This window comes from Salmo salar, chromosome 04 (genome assembly GCF_965601325.2).
Source record: "Salmo salar chromosome 04, fSalSal1, whole genome shotgun sequence".
Classification (NCBI taxonomy): Eukaryota; Metazoa; Chordata; class Actinopteri; order Salmoniformes; family Salmonidae; genus Salmo; species Salmo salar.
This window is the reverse complement of record NC_138294.1, coordinates 69,946,607-69,971,471: the sequence shown is the minus strand read 5'-3', so window position 1 is coordinate 69,971,471 and position 24,865 is coordinate 69,946,607. Positions and strand designations below refer to the sequence as shown.

The following is a 24,865-nucleotide window of genomic DNA, read 5'->3' as shown; positions in this document are numbered from 1 at the left end:
TGGCTTCACACATTGACATAGACAGACATATAAACACAAATATCACACAAAAACACATACAACATTGGAACATTAGAGATTTTTCCCTTTTGATATTTGCCAATAACATTTTTCTCACCATTTTATTTTATATTTTCCTCTTCACAGCTCCCCCCAATTTCACAGACACACCGCCACTGTACGTTGAGGCCAAGGAAGGCGGCAGCATCACCCTGAGCTGCGTTGCTTCTGGCAACCCCAAGCCCTCCATCAACTGGCTCCGGGAGGGCGAGCCCGTGGAGGACAGCATCAAGTACAAGGTAGGACCCCCACTTCACCATGTGTTTGCCCCATCTAAAATCAAATCAAATTGTATTTGTCACATACACATGTTTAGCAGATGTTATTGCAGGTGTAGTGAAATGCTTGTGTTTCTAGCTCCAACAGTGCAGTAATATCTAACAATTCACAACAATACATGCAATACACACAACCTAAAAGTAAAAGAATGTCACGCTCGTCGTAAAGATGGGACCAAGGCGCAGCGGGAATGTGTATGCTCATCTTCTTTATTGTGAAGAAAACCAAAACAAACACTTAAACGAAAACAACGACGAGAAAACAGTCCTGTGAGGCACACAGCTACACTTACGGAACAACTACCCACAAAAACCCATGAAAAAACACCCCTACTAAAAAGGACCTTCAATTAGAGGCAACGAGGAACAGTTGCCTCCAATTGAAGGTCAACCCAATAACCTAAACATAGAAATAGAAAGACTATAACGAACATAGAAACACATAAATCAAACACCCCCCTGCCACGCCCTGACCAAACTACAATAACAAACAGCGACGGGCTGATGCGCGTCGCTGGAGACCTCAGGCTGATGCACGTCACTGGAGACCTCGGGCTGGAGGGCGACTCTGGGAGCTCCGGACTGGAGGGCGACTCTGGGAACTCCAGACTGGAGGGCGACTCTGGGAACTCCAGACTGGAGGGCGACTCTGGGAGCTCCCGACTGGAGGGCGACTCTGGGAACTCCGGACTGGAGGGCGACTCTGGGAACTCCGGACTGGAGGGCGACTCTGGGAACTCCCGACTGGAGGGCGACTCTGGGAACTCCCGACTGGAGGGCGACTCTGGGAACTCCCGACTGGAGGGCGACTCTGGGAACTCCCGACTGGAGGGCGACTCTGGGAGCTCCCGACTGGAGGGCGACACTGGGAGCTCCCGACTGGAGGGCGACTCTGGGAGCTCCCGACTGGAGGGCGACTCTGGGAGCTCCCGACTGGAGGGTCGACTCTGGGAGCTCCCGACTGGAGGGCGACTCTGGGAGCTCCCGACTGGAGGGCGACTCTGGGAGCTCCCGACTGGAGGGCGACTCTGGGAGCTCCCGACTGGAGGGCGACTCTGGGAGCTCCGGCCTGGAGGGCGACTCTGGGAGCGCCGGACTGGAGGGCGACTCTGGGAGCGCCGGACTGGAGGGCGACTCTGGGAGCGCCGGACTGGAGGGCGACTCTGGCCGGGCCGGTTCCGGACTGTGGGGCGATTCTGCAGGCTCCGGACTGTAGGACGTCGCCGGAAGCACAGGACGGGGAACTGTCGCCGGAAGCTCTAGACGGGGCACTGTCGCCGGAAGCTCTGGGCGGGGAACTGTCGCCGGAAGCTCTGGACGGGGAACTGTCGCCGGAAGCTCTGGACGGGGAACTGTCGCCGGAAGCTCTGGACGGGGAACTGTCGCCGGAAGCTCTGGACGGGGAACTGTCGTCGGAAGCTCTAGACGGGGTACTGTCGTCGAAAGCTCTGGATGGGGACTGCTCACTGCAGGCCTGATGCGTGGTGCTGGCTTTGGAAGTGCCAGACTATTTCCACGCACCACAGGGCCAGTGCGAGGAGCAGGAGCAGGATGTACTGGACTGGGCTGATGCACTGGAGGCCTGGTGCAGGGGCTGGTACTGGAGGTACCAGACTGGAGACACGCACCCCAAGGCTAGTGTGAGGAGTGGGAACAGGACGTACTGGACTGGGCTGATGCACTGGAGGCCTAGTGCGTGGTGCTGGCTTTGGAGGCACCAGACTGGAGACACGCACCTCAAGGCTAGTGCGAGGAGCAGGAACTGGATACACCAGGCCATGAACAAGCACTGGAGGTCTGGAGCGCACAGCCTGCACAACCCATCCTGGCTGGGTGGTAACAGTAGCTCTGCACGAGCGGAGTGCTGGCACAGGGTGAACTGGGCTGTGCAGAGGTCTGATGGCTGCCGTGCGTAGAGCAGGCGTAGGGTAGCCTGGGCCTAGGAGACATACTGGTGGCCAGATGTACTGCGCAGGCATACTCCTACCTGGCTGGATGCCCACTCTAGCACGGCACTTGCGAGAGGCTGGAATCGCTCGCACCGGACTGTGCGTGCGCATGGGCGAGATTGTGCACACTTCTGCATAGACCGGCGCTCTTCTGATCCTCTGCTCCCCATAATAAGCACGGGGAGTTGGCTCAGGTCTATTGCCTGACCAAGCCACACTCCCCGTGTGCCCCCCCCCCCAAAATTATTGGGGGTGCCTCTCGGGTAAGCCAAACGGCGCGTATAATGCCTCGTAACGGCGCAGCTCCGCCTTGGCTGCCTCCAGCTCCTCCTTAGGGCGTCAGTATTCCCCAGCCTGGTGCCATGGTCCTGCCCCGTCCAAAATCTCCTCCCATGTCCATGACTCTAGATAGCTCTGCTGCTCCTTCCTCCGCTGCTTGGTCCGTTGGTGGTGGGTAGTTCTGTCACGCTCGTCGTAAAGATGGGACCAAGGCGCGGGAATGTGTATGTGTTACGCCCCTGAAAAAGGGGAGAAATAATCACGAGAGTGATACGGTATTGTTTCCTCAATGAGCTTTAGTGCAATTTTTACAAAAGTAACACATTTTACAGAACAACAGATCTACAGGAAAGAGCTAGTGTTGTAGGGTACAAGGCTTATTCAAGTCACAACAGTATACTCTGTAATTCACTGAAACATACACTAATTTCAATATAACTGTCAAGCACAAAGCTTTAACTCAGTAAACCATAACTCAATTTATCAGTAGTCAATAAAGTGTTTGAAAAAACATTATACAAATAACACCGCAAAATATCTTATTAACAACGCACATGTTCATTCACAATCGACATAAAATGGCAGCTACTCTCAGTACGAAGCTATGCTTCATGCAACTGAGCAGGGCTCATATTACTCTCTGCAAACTTAACTCTAACTTCCTCAAAATGTTACTAAGACACACCTTTCTTAATTAAACACTCTTGACATGTTAGCGAGTTATTACATTTAAATTACTATTTTTTTATCATCAATAACGTACCTGAAAAAGGGGAGAAATAATCACGAGAGTGATACGGTATTGTTTCCTCAATGAGCTTTAGTGCAATGAGGAAAAGAGCGCAATTTCCCCGCGAACTTGGGTGGAGACCAGAGCAATCGATCTCAGGCTCATAGATTAAGAGCATTTAGTAGATCACAGATTAACACTTTTCCCCTTCAATTAGGCACCACAAAATAAAGTAATCAATATAACATTTACACATTGCTTTTACAATTCTTACCCTTTGTACGCTTGACGGATTTTACATTTTTAACACAATTATATGAATGTTATCAATATCTATCAACTAATACAGAATGCATGATCTTTTTAACCTTAGATGTTTTATGATCCTCACATACTATGAACTTACTAATACTTTTTAATGTATAACAGGCTATGAGTATTTCCTTTAACCTGTCACATATGCTCATCTTCTTTATTGTGAAGAAAACCAAAACAAACACTTAAACGAAAACAACGACGAGAAAACAGTCCTGTGAGGCACACAGCTACACTTACGGAACAACTACCCACAAAAACCCATGAAAAAACACCCCTACTAAATAGGACCTTCAATTAGAGGCAACGAGGAACAGCTGCCTCCAATTGAAGGTCAACCCAATAACCTAAACATAGAAATAGAAAGACTATAACGAATATAGAAATATACCAACATAGAACATTAACCAAAAAGCCCGAAACACATAAAACAAACACCCCCTGCCACGCCCTGACCAAACTACAATAACAAATAACCCCCTTTACTGGTCAGGACGTGACAATTAAGAGTTTTGTCGCATCTAATTGCACAGGTGACATGCTGGTAAAAATTAGGTTAAACAGATTTCAGTTACCTTTCAGTCAGTCAACTTCGGTACAACATACTATTGGGGAGTCGCACTCTCGTGACTTCAGATCTACAATCACGCATGACAAGGCCAATGAAATCCGCGCTTCGCTGGAAGTCCCACCTTCCGCAGGTGATAAGTGTGAGGCTCAGATTCATTCCTTACATTTTTCCGCTCTTCACCTCGGTGTGAACAGGAACGGTTCACGCTATTAAAACAAACAATTGGAACACAAGACTGTCTTGTTGCGCCAACTACTGTAAACTGTCCTTTAGTGGTAGAGCATGCTGAAGTTTTTATGGATCTTTATTTCTTTTATTTAACCTTTATTTAACTAGGCAAGTCAGTTCAAAACAAATATTTACAATGACGGCCTACCAAAAGGCTAAATACCTCCTGCGACAAGAGAGACAACACAACACTACATAAAGAGAAACCTAAGACAACAACATAGCAAGGCAGCAACACATGACAACACAGCATGGTGTCATGAACCGGCTCAAAGTGCGTATCAAAACAGGAGACAACGTGGAGATAAGGAATAACAAAATATATTTATTTAACTAAAGTAAATATAATTAACAATGGTGTGTGTAGTCAGTAGTGTAAGTGAGTGGTTGTGTGCATAAATGTGATAATGAGGGGTGTTGAAATGTGCCAACGCAAACAACCAAAAACAGCCACAAAAATGCCACAACCAAAATCTGTGTCTGCATGGAGAGAGTCTCCTCAATGAATGGGGAAGGGGTGCATTTATCCTGGGACACACCCGAGCCCAGGTGTGTCCCATTTCGCTGACGACCCTCCCGGCTCCGCCCACCGACATCCTATTAAGGAAAACAAGAGCAAAGAGAAAGAATTTGGCAGACAGAGTGGGAGGGTCGTCATAATGGTAGCAACACGACATGACAACAACATGGTAGCAACACTAAGTGCATGCTTTTCAACCGATTGCCCGATTAGCATCACTACTCTGTACGGTTCTGACCTAGAATATGTGGACAACTAGAAATACCTAGGTGTCTGGTTAGACTGTAAACTCTCCTTCCAGGCTCCAATCCAAAATTAAATCTAGAATCGGCTTCCTATTTCACAACAAAGCCTCTTTCACTCATGCTGCCAAACATACCCTCGTAAAACTGACTATCCTACCGATCCTTGACTTCAGCGATGTCATTTACAAAATTGCCCCAACACTCTACTCAGCAAACTGGATGTAGTCTATCACAGTGCTATCCGTTTTGTCACCAAAGCCCCATAAACTTCCCACCACTGTGACCTGTATGCTCTCGTTGGATGGCCCTCACTACATATCTGTCGCCAAACCCACTGGCTCCAGGTCATCTATAAGTCTTTGCTTGGTATAGCCCCGCCTTATCTCAGCTCACTGGTCACCATAGCAACACCCACCCATAGCACGCGCTCCAGCAGGTACAGTGGGGGAAAAAAGTATTTGATCCCCTGCTGATTTTGTACGTTTGCCCACTGACAAAGAAAGGATCCGTCTAATTTTAATGGTAGGTTTATTTGAACAGTGAGAGACAGAATAACAACAAAAATATCCAGAAAAACGCATGTCAAAAATGTTATAAATTGATTTGCATTTTAATGAGGGAAATAAGTATTTGACCCCCTCTCAATCAGAAAGATTTCTGGCTCCCAGGTGTCTTTTATACAGGTAACGAGCTGAGATTAGGAGCACACTCTTAAAGGGAGTGCTCCTAATGCGCAGCTTGTTACCTGTAAAAAAGACACCTGTCCACAGAAGCAATCAATCAGATTCCAAACTCTCCACCATGGCCAAGACCAAAGAGCTCTCCAAGGATGTCAGGGACAAGATTGTAGACCTACACAAGGCTGGAATGGGCTACAAGACCATCGCCAAGCAGCTTGGTGAGAAGGTGACAACATTTGGTGCGATTATTCGCAAATGGAAGAAACACAAAAGAACTGTCAATATCCCTCGGCCTGGGGCTCCATGCAAGATCTCACCTCGTGGAGTTGCAATGATCATGAGAACGGTGAGGAATCAGCCCAGAACTACACGGGAGGGTCTTGTCAATGATCTCAAGGCAGCTGGGACCATAGTCACCAAGAAAACAATTGGTAACACACTACGCCATGAAGGACTGAAATCCTGCAGCGCCCGCAAGGTCCCCCTGCTCAAGAATACATATACAGGCCCGTCTGAAGTCTGCCAATGAACATCTGAATGACTCAGAGGACAACTGGTGAAAGTGTTGTGGTCAGATGAGAACAAAATGGAGCTCTTTGACATCAACTCAACTCGCCGTGTTTGGAGGAGGAGGAATGCTGCCTATGACCCCAAGAACACCATCTCCACCGTCAAACATGGAGGTGGAAACATTATGCTTTGGGGGTGTTTTTCTGCTAAGGGGACAGGACAACTTCACCGCATCAAAGGGACGATGGACGGGGCCATGTACCGTCAAATCTTGGGTGAGAACCTCCTTCCCTCAGCCAGGGCATTGAAAATGGGTCGTGGATGGGTATTCCAGCATGACAATGACCCAAAACACACGACCAACGCAACAAAGGAGTGGCTCAAGAAGAAGCACATTAAGGTCCTGGAGTGGCCTAGCCAGTCTCCAGTCCTTAATCCCATAGAAAATCTGTGGAGGGAGCTGAAGGTTCGAGTTGCCAAACGTCAGCCTCGAAACCTTAATGACTTGGAGAAGATCTGCAAAGAGGAGTGGGACAAAATTCCTCCTGAGATGTGTGCAAACCTGGTGGCCAACTACAAGAAACGTCTGACCTCTGTGATTGCCAACAAGGGTTTTACCACCAAGTACTAAGTCATGTTTTGCAGAGGGGTCAAATACTTATTTCCCTCATTAAAATGCAAATAATTTTATAACATTTTTGACATGCGTTTTTCAGTTTTTTTGTTGTTGTTATTCTGTCTCTCACTGTTCAAATAAACCTACTATTAAAATTATAGACTGATCATTTCTTTGTAAGTGGGCAAACGTACAAAATCAGCAGGGGATCAAATACTTTTTTCCTCCACTGTATATTGCACTGGTCATCCCCAAAGCCAACACTTCCTTTGGCCTCCTTTCCTTCCAGTTCTCTGCTGCCAATGACTGGAACGAATTGCAAAAATCGCTGAAGCTGGAGTCTTATGTCTCATCTCCCTCTCTAACATTAAGCATCAGCTGTCAGAGCAGCTTTACCGATCACTGTACCTGTACACAGCCAATCTGTAAATAGCACACCCAACTACCTCATCCCCATATTATTACTTACCCTCTTGCTCTTTTGCATCCCAGTACCTCTACTTGCACATCATCATCTGCACATCTATCACTCCAGTATTAATGCTAAATTGTAATTATTTCACCTCTATGGCCTATTTATTGCCGACCTCCCTACTCTTCTACATTTGCACACACTGTACATAGATTTTTCTATTTTTATTTTCTATTGTGTTATTGACTGTACATTTCTTTATGTATAACTCTGTGTTGTTGTTGTCGAACTGCTTTGCTTTATCTTGGCAAGGTCGCAGTTGTAAATGAGAACTTGTTCTCAACTGCCCTACCTGGTTAAATAAACGTTATTGGGCACAGAGAACAGCACGAAGGGCAAGAAGGTAGAGACAACAATACATCACGCAAAGCAGCCAAAACTGTCAGTAAGTGTGTCCATGATTGAGTCTTTGAATGAAGAGATTGAGATATCATAAGGATCTCATAAGTTTCCTGATCACTAACAATTATTTATTCTTCTAATTGCTTGGCCTGGCTATAGCAATAAGTAAGATGACTAATGCATCCAAAACGACGAAGGCTAACAAGCCGGGTTGGGTTCTCACCGATGCCTTAAGGAATCAAAAGATACTCACATTGGTTGTCTTGTTTGTCTCCGCACGGTGCATGCTCAAGCTGCCCTCGGTTGAATCAGTTTGTTTGCGAGACTAGGGGACGGCTGGCATTGTTCCTCTACTAGTCTGTGTCGCGTGTTCTTTTGTCAATTGTGTAGCATTCTTTCGGGGGTTTGGTGTTTCTGATAGTGACTTCCCTCTCCCGGGTGCTTGTACTGAGTCTGAGTCTGAGTTGCGGGACGTGGATGATGCTTTGGGTCGTTGGTCATGTCCAATGTCTTCCAGGCTCCAGAGCGCTCTGTTGCTGGGTTACCGGAGGCTACTCAAAGAGAGAGGGCGGCCAGGTTTTGTGGGTATCTCCCAGCCGCCTGTGTCTGCCTTGGTTAAGCACCGCATGTCTCTTTTTGCAGAATGGTGTGGGTCCCACGTCAGTGATCCGGGTCCTACGTACACCTTCGAGACCAGGGCTAGCTAATGAGCACTGCATAGCATGCTAGCCAGGTTGGCTAACTTGCCGAGGCGAGCAAGATATTATTAGCTATTCCTGCCTCCCCATGGTGGAGTTGCTTGGGTAGCTGTCTTGTTTACTATACGTATCCTTAAGTCGCTTGGTTATTCTAAATGGACCGTGCTTTGGCCAAAGAGGCTAGCTAGCCTAGCTTAGACTAATGAGCCTCCTGGCTAATGTCGGCTATCATCATAACTTCCGGTGAATGAAGCTTACTAGCGTTCCCCCGGCATATGGCAACCCCATTCCTGGAGTTGGAGGGAGTAGAGAGAGAGAGGGGCTTCCATGCTCCTCCGATGAGGAAGTAGCCCCAGAGCAGCTGTGCCGATCTACAAAAACATTGCCGTGACGACAGTGCCCCCACATTTTGTTACAGCAAACAGGTTACTACGTTAGCCAATGCCAGAGCCCTCTGTGCCCATAAAAGGGCCGGGCTTCATGCAGGCAATACAGTCTCACGGAAGCACAACGTGTGTTGGAAGCTTGTCCATGTTTAATGCCCCTCTGGTACCCTGCGCCCCACGGTGTTCACGGGGTCCAAGGTGTATATCAATCTCTCCAGGGTGGCAGTAATAAGTTGGGTGATTTGCTCTCTGTCCACAAGGGGGCACCCCTCCCCCATAGGTGACCATTGCCGATTCCTCCCTGTAGCTCACTAGTCCCTATGAGGTGTCTATTGATATAGATTATGGGCCCTGTAGGTGATTCCTGGGAATTACATTGGATTACGAATTGCCCCTGCCTGTTACCACCGAAGGGGTCCAATTTTCAGAGCTCTCTGTCCCATTCCCATCCATGCTACAAGGCACTTTGTTACCAGTACCTATGACTGGTCAGTTGGGTAACCTCCATGATAAAGTTATTTTCCCAGTGTCTATTTTTAATGTGTGCGGCCTAGTGCTGGGTGCCAGCCAGTTACCGGAACACATCTTACCGCCTAAACCGAGTGAGGCTCGTTGTGACAACAGTACCCCCAGGTGGTACTGCCATTCGAGATATGTCACTGATCGCCGGAGCACTTGTACCAAGAGTGGGCCGGGCTTTAGGCAAACCTTGGCACATAAACATCGTTTTTTCAACCCCAAAGTTCATCAGTGTTCACAGATGTCAAAAGTGTTGTCTCCTGCATGTGATTTCGATGAAAAGTGTCCCTTCTCCACGTTCAGACACATGGTTGTCAAGACATGGTGGAAATGGAAAAATAACCAATCTCTCCCAGTCCACGAGTTGGCGTCCCTCCCCTTCAGATGGCACTTCACTGCAGGCTCGCTGTCTGCTCCGACCAATCGCGCGCATGCGCAGTGTCGCCCTGGATCATGTGAACAGTGACGTCAAGGTACAGGCTACAATTTGTTGTGCGTAACCCACACTTCGGTGGCATCCTCACGTTGACTGTTCCCGAGGCCTAAGTGCCCATTTTGAGGGAGGATATATTCTCCCGTCTCCAGAAGCAGGCAATCCGAGTGGTTCCTATGTCGAAGATCCAGGACGGATGGTACAGCTGGTATTTCCTGGTTCTGAAAAAGGATGGGACACAGTGTGTTTTCAGCTGCTATCTATCTCCTCTCCCTGAGACACATACACACATGCAGAGAGAAAAGTGTGTGTGTGTGTGTGAGAGAGAGAGAGAGAGAGAGAGAGAGAGAGAGAGAGAGAGAGAGAGAGAGAGAGAGAGAGAGAGAGAGAGAGAGAGAGAGAGAGAGAGAGAGAGAGAGAGAGAGAGAGAGAGAGAGAGAGAGAGAGAGAGAGAGAGAGAGAGAGAGAGAGAGAGAGAGAGAGAGAGAGAGAGAGAGAGAGAGAGAGAGAGAGAGAGAGAGAGAGAGAGAGAGAGAGAGAGAGAGAGAGAGAGAGAGGATAATCTGGCCTTTATTTCCCGCTTTGTCCTTGTATCAGCAGCTCTACTTTGATCTGAAAACCCCAGAACATCCAGTGATGATCACACTGAACTGGTGCTAGCAAAGTATCCAGCACCTATCGCTTACACACATCCTGGGTTTTTTCATATCAGTGCAGATTAAGGACAGGTGACCACTTTAGACTATTTACACACACTTCTTGCTTTCCTTCCCTTTTTCCAGTTGTAAGACCCCCCACAAGGTAGACTTAATCATCCATCTCTTTGCCTATGTGGGCCCTCTGATTGAGGACTGCATGGCTGCAGCCTCCACTCTCATCTCCTGTGACCTGTTACAAACAGGAAGAGACAGCTCACTACCTTGTTTGTCCTCCTCCTCCCCTCTAGGGCCACATAGCCATCCTCCCTTTCCACTCTTCCATCATCTTTTCCCATTTCATTCACCCTTTTGTGCCATTTTACTTACATCCACCACCCATCCAATCCTGTCAGATTTACAGTTCCACAAAGTTCCTAGTGGTAAGGAGCAAGCCATGGGGTCATTTTGGAATGGGGCAACATTCTATTAAAAGATTATAAGTCAAAGACTAGTGAGCCAGGTGGGGGTTGAAGCTGAAGCAGCTACACATGAAAAGCTCACACCTGATTGGATAATCCTATAGATCCTACATACAGTCGCTAACGAATGTCTACATACACACCCCTTGCAAAGTTGTCACATTTTGCTGCCTTAAAACTACAGTACATCTAAAAAGGAATTAAACTGAAGCATTTTCCTTCCGACCCACAACCTAGTTCACATTTTAAAAGTGAAAGGAAATCTGCTTGAAAATCACAGAAAAGGTTGCTGTACATCAAGGGTGTCAAACTCATTTTGCCTGGGGGCCACATTTGGTTTTCAGCGAGATCCGGGGGGCCGCACTGAAAATTGGTTATATTTTCTTGTCGTCAAAATTTGCAAAAGATAGTCCTTTATCCATCACCATCACCTTTAATTTAAGTGAATATTAGAGAGCTGGACACAGTCAATAAACTTGTATAAATGTAGGTCCATTATCATTTATACACAGTTTTGATTTGGTTTTAGTCATTTTAAAGAATATTGAGTTTCCTCATCAACCTACACACAATACTCCTCCATAATGACAAAGCGAAAACAGGTTTTTGTATTTTTGTATTAAAAATAAAGAACATGAATACCTTATTTACATAAGTATTCAGACCCTTTGCTTTGAGACTCGAAATTGAGATCAATCCTGTGTCCATTGATCATCCTTGAGATGTTTCTACAACTTGATTGGAGTCCACTTGTGGTAAATTCAATTGGTTAGACATGATTTGGAAAGGCACACACCTGTCTATATAAGGTCCCACAGTTGACAGTCAGAGTCAGAGCAAAAAAGACGTGGATGTCGATTAAGGCAGCCCCCCGTACCGCTCTGATTCAGAGGGGTTGGGTTAAATGAGGAAGACACATTTCAGTTGAAGGCATTCCGTTGTACAACTGACTAGGTACCCCCTTTCCCTTTCTTAAATGGAAGAAGTTTGGAACCACCAAGACTCTTCCTAGAGCTGGCCAAACTGAGAAATTGGTGAAGGGCCTTGGTCAGGGAAGTGACCAAGAACCCGATGGTCACTTTGACAGAGCTTTAGAGTTCCTCTGTGGAGATGGGAGAACCTTCCAGAAGGACAACCATCTCTGCATCACCCCACCACTCAGGCCTTTATGGTAGAGTGGCCAGACGGAAGCCACTCCTCAGTAAAAGGCACATGACAGCCCACTTGGAGTTTGCTAAAAGGCACCTAAAGACTCTCAGACCATGAGAAACAAGATTCTCTGGTCTGATGAAACCAAGATGGAACTGTTTGGCCTGAATGCCAACTCCCCAAATACAGATGTGCCAAGCTTGTAGCGTCATACCCAAGAAGACTTGATGCTTTAATCGCTAACAAATATGCTTCAACAAAGTACTGAGTAAAGGGTCTGAATACTTATGTAAATGTGATATTTCAGTTTTTTTGTTGTTGAATAAATTAGCCAAATTTTCTAAAAACCTGTTTTTGCTTTGTCATTATGGGATATTGTGTGTAGATTGATGAGGGAAAAAATAATTTAATCAATTTTAGAATAAGGCTGTAACATAACAAAATGTGGAAAAAGTCAAGGGGTCTGAATACTTTCCAGTCAGAAGTTTGGACACCTACTCATTCAAGGGTTTTTCTTTATTTTTACTATTTTCTACATTGTAAAATAATGTGAAATAACACATATGGAATCATGTAGTAACCAAAAAAGTGTTAAACAAATCTAAATATATTTTAGATTCTTCAAAGTAGCCACCCTTTTGCCTTGATGACAGCTTTGCACAATCTTGGCATTCTCTCAACCAGCTTCACCTGGAATGCTATTCCAACAGTCTTAAAGGAGTTCCCATATATTCTAAGCACTTGTTAGCTTCTTTTCCTTCACTCTGCGGTCCAACTCATCCCAAACCATCTCAATTGGGATGAGATCGGATGATTGTGGAGGCCAGGTCATCTGATGCAGCACTCCACCAGTCTCCTTCTTGGTCAAATAACCTTTACACAGCCTGGAGGTGTGTTGGGTCATTGTCCTGTTGAAAAACAAATGATAGTCCCACTAAGCGCAAACCAGATGGGATGGTGTATCTCTGCAGAATGCTGTGGTAGCCATGCTGGTTAAGTGTGCCTTGAATTCTAAATGAATCACTGACAGTGTCACCAGAAAATCGCCCCCACACCATAACACCTCCTCCTTCATTCTTCACGGTGGGAACTACACATGTAGAGATCATCCGTTCACCTACTCTGCGTCTTACAAAGACACAGCGGTTGGAACCAAAAATCTCAAATTTGGACTACACCGGTGTCCATTGCTCGTGTTTCTTGGCCCAAGCAAGTCTCTTCTTATTATTGATGTCCTTTAGTAGTGGTTTCTTTGCAGCAATTCGACCATGTAGGCATGATACACGCAGTCTCCTCTGAACAGTTGATGCTGAGATGTCTATGTTACTTGGGGTGGCTGGTAGCCTAGTGGTTAGAGCGTTGGACTGGTAACCGAAAGGTTGCAAGATCGAGTCCCTTAGCCGACAAGGTAAAAATCTGTCGTTCTGCCCCTGAACAAGGCAGTTAACCCAGGCTGTCGTTGAAAATAAGAATTTGTTCTTAACTGACTTCCCTAGTTAAATGAAGGTAAAAAAAAAAACCAAAAAACATTTACTCTGTGAAGCATTTGGGCTGCAATCTGAGGTGCAGTTAACTCTAATGAACTTATCCTCTGCAGCAGAGGTAACTCTGGGTCTTCCTTTCCTGTGGCGGTCCTCATGAGAGCCAGTTTCATCATAGTGCTTGATGGTTTTTGCAACTGCGCATTAAGAAACTTTCAAACTTCTGAAGCATGGTGGTGGCAGCATCATGCTGTGGGGATGTTTTTCAACGACAGGGACTGGGAGACTATTCAGGATCGAGGGAAATATGAATGGAGCAAAGTACAAAGAGATCCTTGATGAAAACCTGCTCCAGAGTGCTCAGGACCTCAGACTGGGGCAAAGGTTCACCTTCCAACAGGACAATGACCCTAAGCACACAGCCAAGACAAAGCAGTAGTGGCTTCGGGACAAGTCTCTGAATGTCCTTGAGTGGCCCAGCCAGAGCCCGGACTTGAACCCGATCGAAAATCTCTGGAGATCCAACCTGACAGAGCTTGAGAGGATCTGCAGAAAAGAATGGGAGGAACTCCCCAAATACAGGTGTGCCAAGCTTGTACCGTCATATCGAAGAAGACTTGAGGGTGTAATCTCTGCCAAAGGTCCTTCAACAAAGTACTGAGTAAAGGGTCTGAATATTTATGTAAATGTGATATTTCTGTTTTTTATTTTTAAGATATTTGGAAAAATGCCCCCCAAAAATGTTTTTGCTGTGTCATTATGGGGTATTGTGTGTAGATTGATGAGAATTAGGCTGTAATGTAAAAAAAATATGGAAAAAGTGAAGGGGTCGGAATACTTTCAGAGTGCACCGTATATGGGGCATACAACCATCTCACCTCTGCAGATTTTGCTACGAAGAGACAGAATCATTAGATCACTGACATTATTTTGGTATTGCCCCTACTGTATGTATCTACGGGGGAAAGAGGAAGGGTTTGTCATAAAAAAATAATCCCAACGCCTATTATTTCACAGAGTGAGTCCATGTAAGTTATGTGATTTGTTAAACCACATTTTACTCCTAACTCATTGAGGCTTGCCTAGATAAAGGGGCTGAATACTTATGCAATGACTATATTAATTATACATTTTTATATTTATCTTAAAAAACGGAATTGTTCTTCCACTTTGACATAAACAGAGTATTTTATGTAGATTGTTGACAAAAAATTACAATGAAATCCATTTTAATCCCACTTTGTAATACAATAAAATGTGAAACTGCAAGGCACTGTAGTGCCTAAGGAGATATGTAGCTGTTCTGTGGAACTGCAGCGGCCAGTTATGGACAGAACAGTATTTATAAACAGTAGACAGGCTGTTTAAGAAAAGATTGATTTAAGGGGTCTTGACTATTCTCCCCCATTTTACTGAAAAAATACTTATCTTATCAATTTGTTTATCCGTTTAAACCAGAAAAACAAAAACAAATCTTATTAGTTAATTTCAACCTTTTTACCAGAAGAAAAAAAAGTTAACTTAAAAATCTGTTTGTTGTCTGTCCTCATTTCCCCACGAGGCATTTGGTGTGTTTAACATTCTTTTTGTTGTTGTTGTGTTGTCTTTTTTACACCCTCCGTTAAATTACGGTAATTATACTGTACGGCTTTTAGTCTGACTAATGTTTGCTGAGTCCATAGTCCCCGCCAGCCTGTGTGCGTTCTCAGAGGATTTTCTGGCTAACCTTATGGTACGCCTCTGTCACATTGTGCATTGAAGAAGGGTGGTAGTGGAGTGTGTTTTCTACATATAAATGTATTCATTATTTCTGTATTTCTTTTAGTAATGTAAGATGGTGTTGTCATATGGCCCGCTAATTCATTGGGTAACAGGTGGTTGATTGGTTGTTGAAAGTACTGTTAGTCTTTGGTGGAAACTAAAGGTGACGGTTGCGTGGGAAGCACACACTCTCACTCAAGCACACATACACATGCAGACATACACACATAGCACATTAACACACACACACACCACATCTCACTTACTATGTCTGTCTTCCTGTCAACCTGGTCTCGCTATACCACATGTACAGTAACACATGTATCACATGTACAGTAACACATGTATCACATGTACAGTAACACATGTACCACATGTACAGTAACACATGTACCACATGTACAGTAACACATGTACCACATGTACAGTAACACATGTATCACATGTACAGTAACACATCTATCACATGTACAGTAACACATCTACCACATGTACAGTAACACATGTACCACATGTACAGTAACACATGTATCACATGTACAGTAACACATCTACCACATGTACAGTAACACATGTATCACATGTACAGTAACACATCTACCACATGTACAGTAACACATGTATCACATGTACAGTAACACATCTACCACATGTACAGTAACACATGTATCACATGTACAGTAACACATCTACCACATGTACAGTAACACATGTATCACATGTACAGTAACACATCTACCACATGTACAGTAACACATGTATCACATGTACAGTAACACATCTACCACATGTACAGTAACACATGTGGGTTAACCTTTCCTATTTCTGGGTGAACTATTAATGTTATCTAGAAATGATTTCATATGGATATCAAGACCACTGTACTTGGCCTTTAATTGGTCCGTTAGATTTGAGGGGGACAATGTGAGAATCAATAACTCTGGCTCTATTGAGTAAATTACTTTGTAAAAGCCACTGTCTATACATAACATAAATAACTGTGTAATGATTTAGGAATTTGTCAAAAGTAATTAATGAATGGCTACAGTGAGATTGACTGAAAGTTAGCTTTCTGCTCAGGTTGTGTGTTGCACCACTATGGAAGTAGTGTAGTGTGACGTGATCTCCTGAACGTTGTTTCTTTTCGGACAACAAGTCGTGTCCCATCCTGTACTCTGTGAAATGAGAGAGAGAGTATTCATTTCTCACAGTGACAGCACTATGTGGCAGCCATGGTTTATGTAGTGCTTGAGTAGTGTGTAATTTACAGTCTTTGTGTTATAGGCTGTAATTGTCAGTTCTGCTCTATTTATCCCACAAGGGGCTAGGTGAGTAGTGCTAATTGGTACATGCATAAACATACATGTATACATATAAAACCATAACACTAATAGTTACACTCATAAGAAATTATGTATTATATGATGTAATGATAAAACTGTTTAAATGCCTGGTCCTGTGGTTATTCCCAGCAAACATGACGCCATTGGCCCAATTTGAGTATTCGGTGGCAAGGTGGGCACAGGCTAGCCCACGCCAGCCCAACACAGGCTAGCCCACACGAATCCCACATCAGTCCAAAACAGGCGAGCCCACACCAGCCCAAAACAGGCTAGCCCACACTAAGCCCACACCAGCCCTACACAGGCTAGACCAGACTGTCACGACTTCTGCCGAAGTCGGGTCTTCTCCTGTTTCGGGGGCGCTCGGTGGTCAGCGTCGCCGGTCTTCTAGCCATCATCGATCCACTTTTCATTTTCCATGTGTTTTGTCTTGTGTTTCCTCACACCTGGTTTCAATTCCCTCAATTACTTGTTGTGTATTTAACCCTCTGTTCCCCCCATGTCTTTGTGTGGGATTGTTTATTGTAGTGATTGTGCACGTTCCCCGTGAGCGCACGATGGGTTATTTTTGTGCCCATTTATCTTGTTGTTCTGGATGCCATTGGTTTTGCTTAATAAATCTCTGGTTATTACCCAGTTCTGCTCTCCTGCGCCTGACTTCTCTGTCGCCAATTACACACCCCGCTACACACACCTAGCCTACAACAGAACATGGGCTTTTGTATTTTGTGCCAATTGCAGTTCTTTATTGTTGTACAGATAGTGATCCAAAATATGTAAGGGAATATGAGTGTCCAATGTCTGTCATAGAATCTCTTCTAGAATGTCAATCCCTTTTCAAGTCAATGTTCCCTGATTAGTGGACCGGCGGCCATATTGATGGTACCCTATGCCAGGAAGTAAAATCAGAAAGTACAGTATTCAATCAGTAATAATTATTTTATGGTGTCCTCTCCCTCCCCAGGTGTCTGATGGGAGTTTGACGGTGCTGTTGGTCAGCCGCGAGGACAGAGGGGCGTACACCTGCCGAGCCTACAGCATCCAGGGGGAGGTTGTCCACACCACACGCCTGCTTGTCCAAGGTAGCCTCACCACAACTCAACATCTGTGTGTTTGTGTCTGTGTGTGGATGTAAGTGAGTGCATGTATACCTACGTGCAGCAGTGTGCGGGTGTGTATATCAGTCGACATGTACAGTATGTGTGTATTTGTGTATGTTCTCTGCTGGGTATATGTGTCAGTGGACAGGTGTACGTATGTGCATGTGCAGGAAGCCGTGTAAGTGTTTGTGCCTATGAGGTCTACCACTACAGGAGCTAATTGGCTGCCATATGGAGCATGTCTGAGGATCAAGGCTTTAACAAGCTCTCTGTATGTCTGTCTGTCTGTCTGATGATGTCTGATGATGCATGTTTTAAAGGTGGTGGCTTTTGATTGGCAAATGACTCTGGGGGTAGGGATTATGCTAATTCGGTGTCCCTGTTGGAAAGCCACTGAATCCGATCGCCACCAGATCAACTAAGCAAATCTGCAGCGAGCAGCGTTTCCAGCTGTGCCCCTGCTATACATACACACACACACCCATACACACCCACACACAGTGGGTTTGCAGATAAGAATCCTTCCCCTGTTAGAGGCTCAGGCCCTGGGCTCTGGATCAGAACTACCATATTAGGCTGCCAGCCAAAATCACCAAGCTGGCTTGAGGGGGATGGACTGTGTGGGTGGGTGTGTGTGTTTTGTATTATGGACTCTGCAATCAGCTCAGCTTTGCATCTGCTAAATTACTCAAATCTATGTTTGTGTGTGCTGAGTATGTTTGTGTGTACGCACACGTTATGGCATGAATTTGAGGATTTTCCATCGGTGCAGGCAGATGAAATGAGCTGAAATTACTGATAAGATATCATAGGCCATCTTTCCCTCTTTTCTCACTCACCACTATTCCACTTAGAGTGCCTTCAGAAACTATTCACACCCCTTGACTTTTTGTTGTGTTCAGCCTGAATGTATAATGGATTACATTGAGATTTTGTGTCACTGGCCTACACACAATACCCCATAATGTCAAAGGGGAGTTATGTTTATAGAAATGTTTGCAAATTAATAAATAATGTAAAGCTGAAATGTCTTGAGTCAATAAATATTCAACGCCTTTGTTATGGGAAGCCTAAATAAGTTCAGGAGTAAAAATGTGCTAAACAAGTCATATAATAACTTGTATGGACTCACTCAGTGTGCAATAATAGTGTTTAACATGATTTTTGAATGACTACCTCATCTCTCTACCACACACGTACAAATACTAAGGTCCCTCAGCCAGGCAGTGAACTTCAAACTGTCACGATTCCCACCGACGGTGGCGCCCCCTCCTGCTCGGGTGGCGCTCAGCGGTCGTCGTCACCGGCCTATTAGCTGCCACCGATTCCCTTTTGCTTTTCCCTTTTTTTATTTTGTGACACCTGTGGTCAATTAGCCATTAGAGGGGCTATTTAGTTTAGCTGGCCCGCTCCTGTTCGTGCGGGATTAATGATTGTTTCTTGTTAGACGACTTATGTTCGTGTCGACGTTGTTGGACGCCGGATGTATTTTCTCCCCTGTGTGTGGGAACATTTGTTTTTTGTGTGAGTGTATATATATAAAGAACACCACTACCCTGTGTTCGCTGCTTCCTGCGCCTCATTCCTCCTCCACAATTACCAAGCCGTAACACAAACACAGATTCAACCACAAAGACCAGGGAGGTTTTTAAATGCCTCGCAAAGAGGGCACCTATTGTTAGATGGGTAATAAAAAATAAAAACATCAGACATTGAATATCCCTTTGAGCATGGTAAGGTTATTACACTTAACAAAACTAAAAACGCAACATGCAACAATTAAGATTTTACTGAGTTACAGTTTATATAAGGAAATCAGTCAATTTAAATAAACGTATTAGACCCTAATCTATGGATTTCACATGACTGGGAATACAGATATGCATCTGTTGGTCACAGATACCTCAAAAAAAGGTAGGAGCATGGATCAGAAAACCAGTCAGTATATGGTGTGACCACCATTTGCCTCATGCAGTTGATCAGGCTGTTGATTGTGGCCTGCTGAATGTTGTCCCACTCCTCTACAATGGCGGTGCGAAGTTGCTGGATATTGGCGGGAACTGGAACACGCTGTCGTACACGTCAATCAGAGCATCCCAAATTTGTGCACAACAGTTTGGAGAAATAAGCTTTTTGTGCATTTAGAACATTTTGGGGATCTTTTATTTCAGCTCATGAAACATGGAACCAACACTTTACATGTTGCATTTATATTTTTGTTCATTACACTTTGGATGGTGTATCGCTACACCCAGTCACTACAAAAATACAGGCATCATTCCTAACTCAGTTGCCCGAGAGGAAAAGAACTGCTCAGGGATTTCACTATGAGGCCAATGGTGATTTTAAAACAGTTACAGAGTTTAATAGCTGTGATAGGAGAAAACTGAGGATGGATCTACAACATTGTAGTTACTCCATGACAGAGTGAAAAGAAGTATCCTGTACAGAATATTCCAAAACATGCATCCCAATAAGGCACTAAAGTAAAACTGCAAAAAATGTGGCAAAGAAATTAACTTCACGTCTTGAATGCAAAGCATTATTTTTGGGGCAAATCCAACACAACACATCACTGAGTACCACTCTTCATATTTTCAAACATGGTTGCTGCATCATGTTATGGGTATGGAATAGAGGAATAAAGCGAGGAATAGAGCTTAGCATAGGCAAAATCCTAGAGGGAAAACCTGGTTCAGTCTGCTTTCCAACTGACCCTGGGAGACAAATTCACCTTTCAGCAGGACAATTACACTGGAGTTGCTTAACAAAATGACATTGAATGTTCTTGAGTGGCCTAGTTACAGTTTTGACTTAGTAATGGTTGTCTAGGCCTTCCGAGTGGCGCAGCAGTCTAAGGCATCACTACAGAACCGGGTTCATTCCCAGGCTGTGTCACAACCGGCCGTGACCGGGAGTCCCATAGGGCGGCACACAATGGGCCCAGCGTTGTCCGGGTTAGGGGAGGGTTTGGCCAGAGGGGCTTTACTTGGCTCATCACCTCAGCGCCTGCAGGCTAACTGCGGTCGTCAGTTGAACGGTGTTTCCTCCGAAACATTGGTGCGGCTGGCTTCCAGGTTAAGTGGGCGGGTTAAGAGCGGTTTGGCGGGTCATGTTTCTCCCGAGCCCATTGGGGAGTTGCAGCAATGAGGCAAGATCGTAATTGGTTTGCAATTTGATATCACAAAATTGGGGACAAAAAGGGGGTAAAATACAAAAAATATATGCAGTACCTGTCAGGAGCGTCGTAAAAAGTGGACCAAGGCGCAGCGGGTATCGTGCTCATCTTCCTTTTTTATTTGGATAAATGTGAACACTTAACAAAAATAACAAACAACGACGAAAAACTGTCCTGTAAGGCTACACAGCTATACATGGAACATTACCCAAAAACCCAAGACACATAAATCAAACACACCCCTGCCACGTCCTGGCCATACTACAATAACAAAATGACCCCTTACTGGTCAGGTCGTGACAGGTGCAGAATGCACCTTAACCAAAAGACCCCAACAATAACCCACAACATCAACAAAAAAACTAAAGGGAGGGAAGAGAGGGTGGCCACTGTCACCGACGGTTCCTGTGAAAACAACCCCCCCTTCCTCAAACTCCCCCCTACGGAGGTGGCTCTGGTTCCGGCTCTAGTCCCCAACCTAACCTGTTCACCCCCGCTGAAGGCTCTGGGCTGAGGAGCGACTCTGGGAGCTCCGGACTGGCGGGCGACTCTGGCTGCGCCGAACTGGCGGGCGACTCTGGCTGCGCCGAACTAGCGGGCGACTCTGGCTGCGCCGGACTGGCGGGCGTCTCTGTCGGTTCCGGACTGTGGGCCGTCTCTGTCGGTTCCGGACTGTGGGACGTCGCCGGAAGCTCTAGACTGGGCACTGTCGCCGGAAGCTCTAGACTGGGCACTGTCGCCGGAAGCTCTAGACGGGGCACTGTCGCCGGAAGCTCTAGACGGGGCACTGTCGCCGGAAGCTGTAGACGGGGCACTGTCGCCGGAAGCTCTAGACATGGAATATTACCCAAAAACCCAAGACACATAAATCAAACACACCCCTGCCACGTCCTGGCCATACTACAATAACAAAATGACCCCTTACTGATCAGGACGTGACCGTACCAGTCAAAAGTTTGGACACACCTACTCATTCAAGGGTTTTTCTTTATTTCTTTTTTCTTTATGAAGACATCAAAACTATGAAATAACACACATGGAATCATGTAGTAACCCAAAAAGCGTTAAACAAATCAAAATATATTCTATATTTGAGATTCTTCAAATAGCCACCCTTTGCCTTGATGACAGCCCTTTGCCTTGATGACAGCTTTGCACACTCTTGGCATTCTCTCAACCAGCTTCATGAGGTAGTCACCTGGAATGCATTTCAATTAACAGGTGTGCCTTGTTAAAAGTTAATTTGTGACTGAAAAACACCAAAAGAAAGATGCCCAGGGTCCCTGCTCATCTGCGTGAACGTGCCTTAGGCATGCTGCAAGGGGGCATGAGGACTGCAGATGTGGCCAGGGCAATAAATTGCAATGTCCATACTGTGAGACGCCTAAGACAGCGCTACAGGGAGACAGGATGGACAGCTGATTGGAGGGTGAGGGCTAGGGCCATTCCCCCCAGAAATGTCCGGGAACTTGCAGGTGCCTTGGTGGAAGAGTGGGGTAACATCTCACAGCAAGAACGGCAAATCTGGTGCAGTCCATGAGGAGGAGATGCACTGCAGTACTTAATGCAGCTGGTGGCCACACCAGATACTGACTGTTACTTTTGATTTTGATCCCCCCTTTGTTCAGGCACACATTATTCCATTTATGTTCATCACATGTCTGTGGAACTTGTTCAGTTTATGTCTCAGTTGTTGAATCTTGTTATGTTCATACAAATATTTACACATGTTAAGTTTGCTGAAAATAAACACAGTTGACAGTGAGAGGACGTTTCTTTTTTTGCTGAGTTTATATAACATACTAATCAGGGGGAATGGGAACCAGGTGTGCGTAATGAGACGAAGACAGTCCAGGGTTGGTGGTAATGAATCCAGTTCAGTGAAGCCTAGAAATCTGGTGACGTAGACCTTCGTAGCTGGTGAATGGAATGAGCAGCAGTACCGGGGGGATCCGTGACAATTCCAGGATGTATGCAATAGGCATGCCCCTTTAAAAAAAATAAGGATTAAGGGCAGAGAGAACCATTGGTTTACTGAGGAACTTGCTAAAATCATAAGGGAACAAAATGCTATGTGAGCTAAAGCAAGAGGGTCTGGTTCGGCGGATGATTGGACTGCATTTTTTTTCTCATATCTTCTCCTGTTTAATGTGTTTGAGTACATGTAAAACCAAAGTGAATGTAACTAATTGCCATTGTTTTGTGCTTTGTGTCCCTCCAGGGCCACCGTTCATCGTGTCCCCTCCACAGAACCTGACGGTGAACATATCCCAGGCCGCCAAGCTGGACTGCCTGGCCGAGGCCTACCCTGGCAACCTCACCTACACCTGGTTCTGGGAGGACGACAACGTCTTCTTCAAGAAGTAAAGTTATGATCGGGTTCATTACTGTTCCATCCCCTATCCCCCACCACCCTAAACACATGCCGTACAACTGGGGATAAATACGAGTTTTGTGATGTTTTGTTTGGTGTGAATTGTGTATACCAACCACCACTTACAGAATTGTTTGTTCATTGTCCTTGTGCAGTCACGGCACGCAGTAACATTTGAGAGACGTAGAAGTACTCAAATAAAATCCCGCCCTGATGCACATACACAATGAATTTGGAACTCTCAACCTGATCATGTAATCTCATTTTAGACCCTTGCACAGAGAGAGTATTAGTTATTGTGTTGCCTGCATTATTGTGCTCTTCTTTCTCCTCACATGGAATTAAGATGCCCTGCGATGGCATAACAGCAGTGCCTGAAATAGTGTCAAACAAGCTGCAGTACCCCACCGTGGTGACAGAAAAAACTTGAGTGCAAGGGAAGCTAGCCATCAATACTTGATAATACCGAACACTATCCATGGTAGGCATTGTAATAAAAAAAAAGGAAAATAAAATACAACAATTGATGAAGAAATACAATTCAAATACACTATACCATTCAAGATAGGGAATGTAGTTAACTTTCTATTTATAGCATTTATAAATAGATAGGACAGCATTAAGAGAAAGTACAATTAATTAAATAATACATCTTCAAATAAGGAACTGGAACACAAACGTACTCAAAAGCCTGAAATTAGACAGGAATAACATTGTAGAAATAAAAACACCGCAAACAGAGGACATCGAAGGCACAGTATGTGGGTATGTACATGTGGTGGAAGATGGGGTATGTGTGATTGAAAAAGTGTGTTGAGTTCAGTGAGTGAAAAAGTGAATTTGGTTGCAAAAGCCAGAGTCCATGTGTGTCTGCGAGCAGGAGTTGTGACAGAGAGAGTTTTCAATTTTATGCAGATATGGGATATGCATTTTAAAATAAATTACAATATAGTTTATTTATTTATTGTCCTATCACGATGGGACGGTCGCCAACCCTATATCCTAGACACCAACCTGAGCGACCCACACAGTAAGGATCTGTTATCTTTATCTGTTTTATAGGCCTACTGCAAGTAGTCTATACTCAGCCAAGACAGAAAGATAAACGCGGTCAGAGACCCACTAAAGCAGCATCGCCCGCTCAAGAGTATGAGGATGCCTGGCGGGGTTGGTCAAACAAAGCCAAAGCCCCCGGATGGGTGAGCATCAAGGCAAAGGGTGGCTACTTTGAAGAATGTCAAATATATTTTGATTTGTTAAACGCTTTTTTGGTTACTACATGATTCTATATGTGTTATTTCATAGTTGATGCATTCACTATTATTCTACAATATAGAAAATAGTACAAATAAAGAAAAATCCTTGAATGAGTAGGTGTGTCCAAACTTTTGACTGGTACTGTATATGGCAGAGGCTAAATCAAGCTAGTCATCTTGACTACTTTCTTATGTCATTCTCGCTTGCCCCAAAAGTAAAAAGTGTTGATAGGGGACAGAATGCGGTCGGACCATTAAATAATTTGCATATACAT

The 24,865-nt window shown here is 45.0% G+C and overlaps 1 protein-coding gene across 1 annotated transcript in view; it reads left to right on the top strand.

Annotated features, from left to right (window-relative positions):
• The window catches only part of LOC106603676 (protein turtle homolog B), a 200,400-nt gene that overhangs the window by 92,698 nt on the left and 82,837 nt on the right, over window positions 1-24,865 (top strand). The window contains exons 4-6 of the mRNA XM_014197639.3: window positions 148-299; window positions 17,647-17,764; window positions 23,182-23,323. Of these exons, the coding sequence (XP_014053114.1) occupies window positions 148-299; window positions 17,647-17,764; window positions 23,182-23,323 (412 nt within the window). The remainder of the gene's footprint in view (window positions 1-147; window positions 300-17,646; window positions 17,765-23,181; window positions 23,324-24,865) is intronic.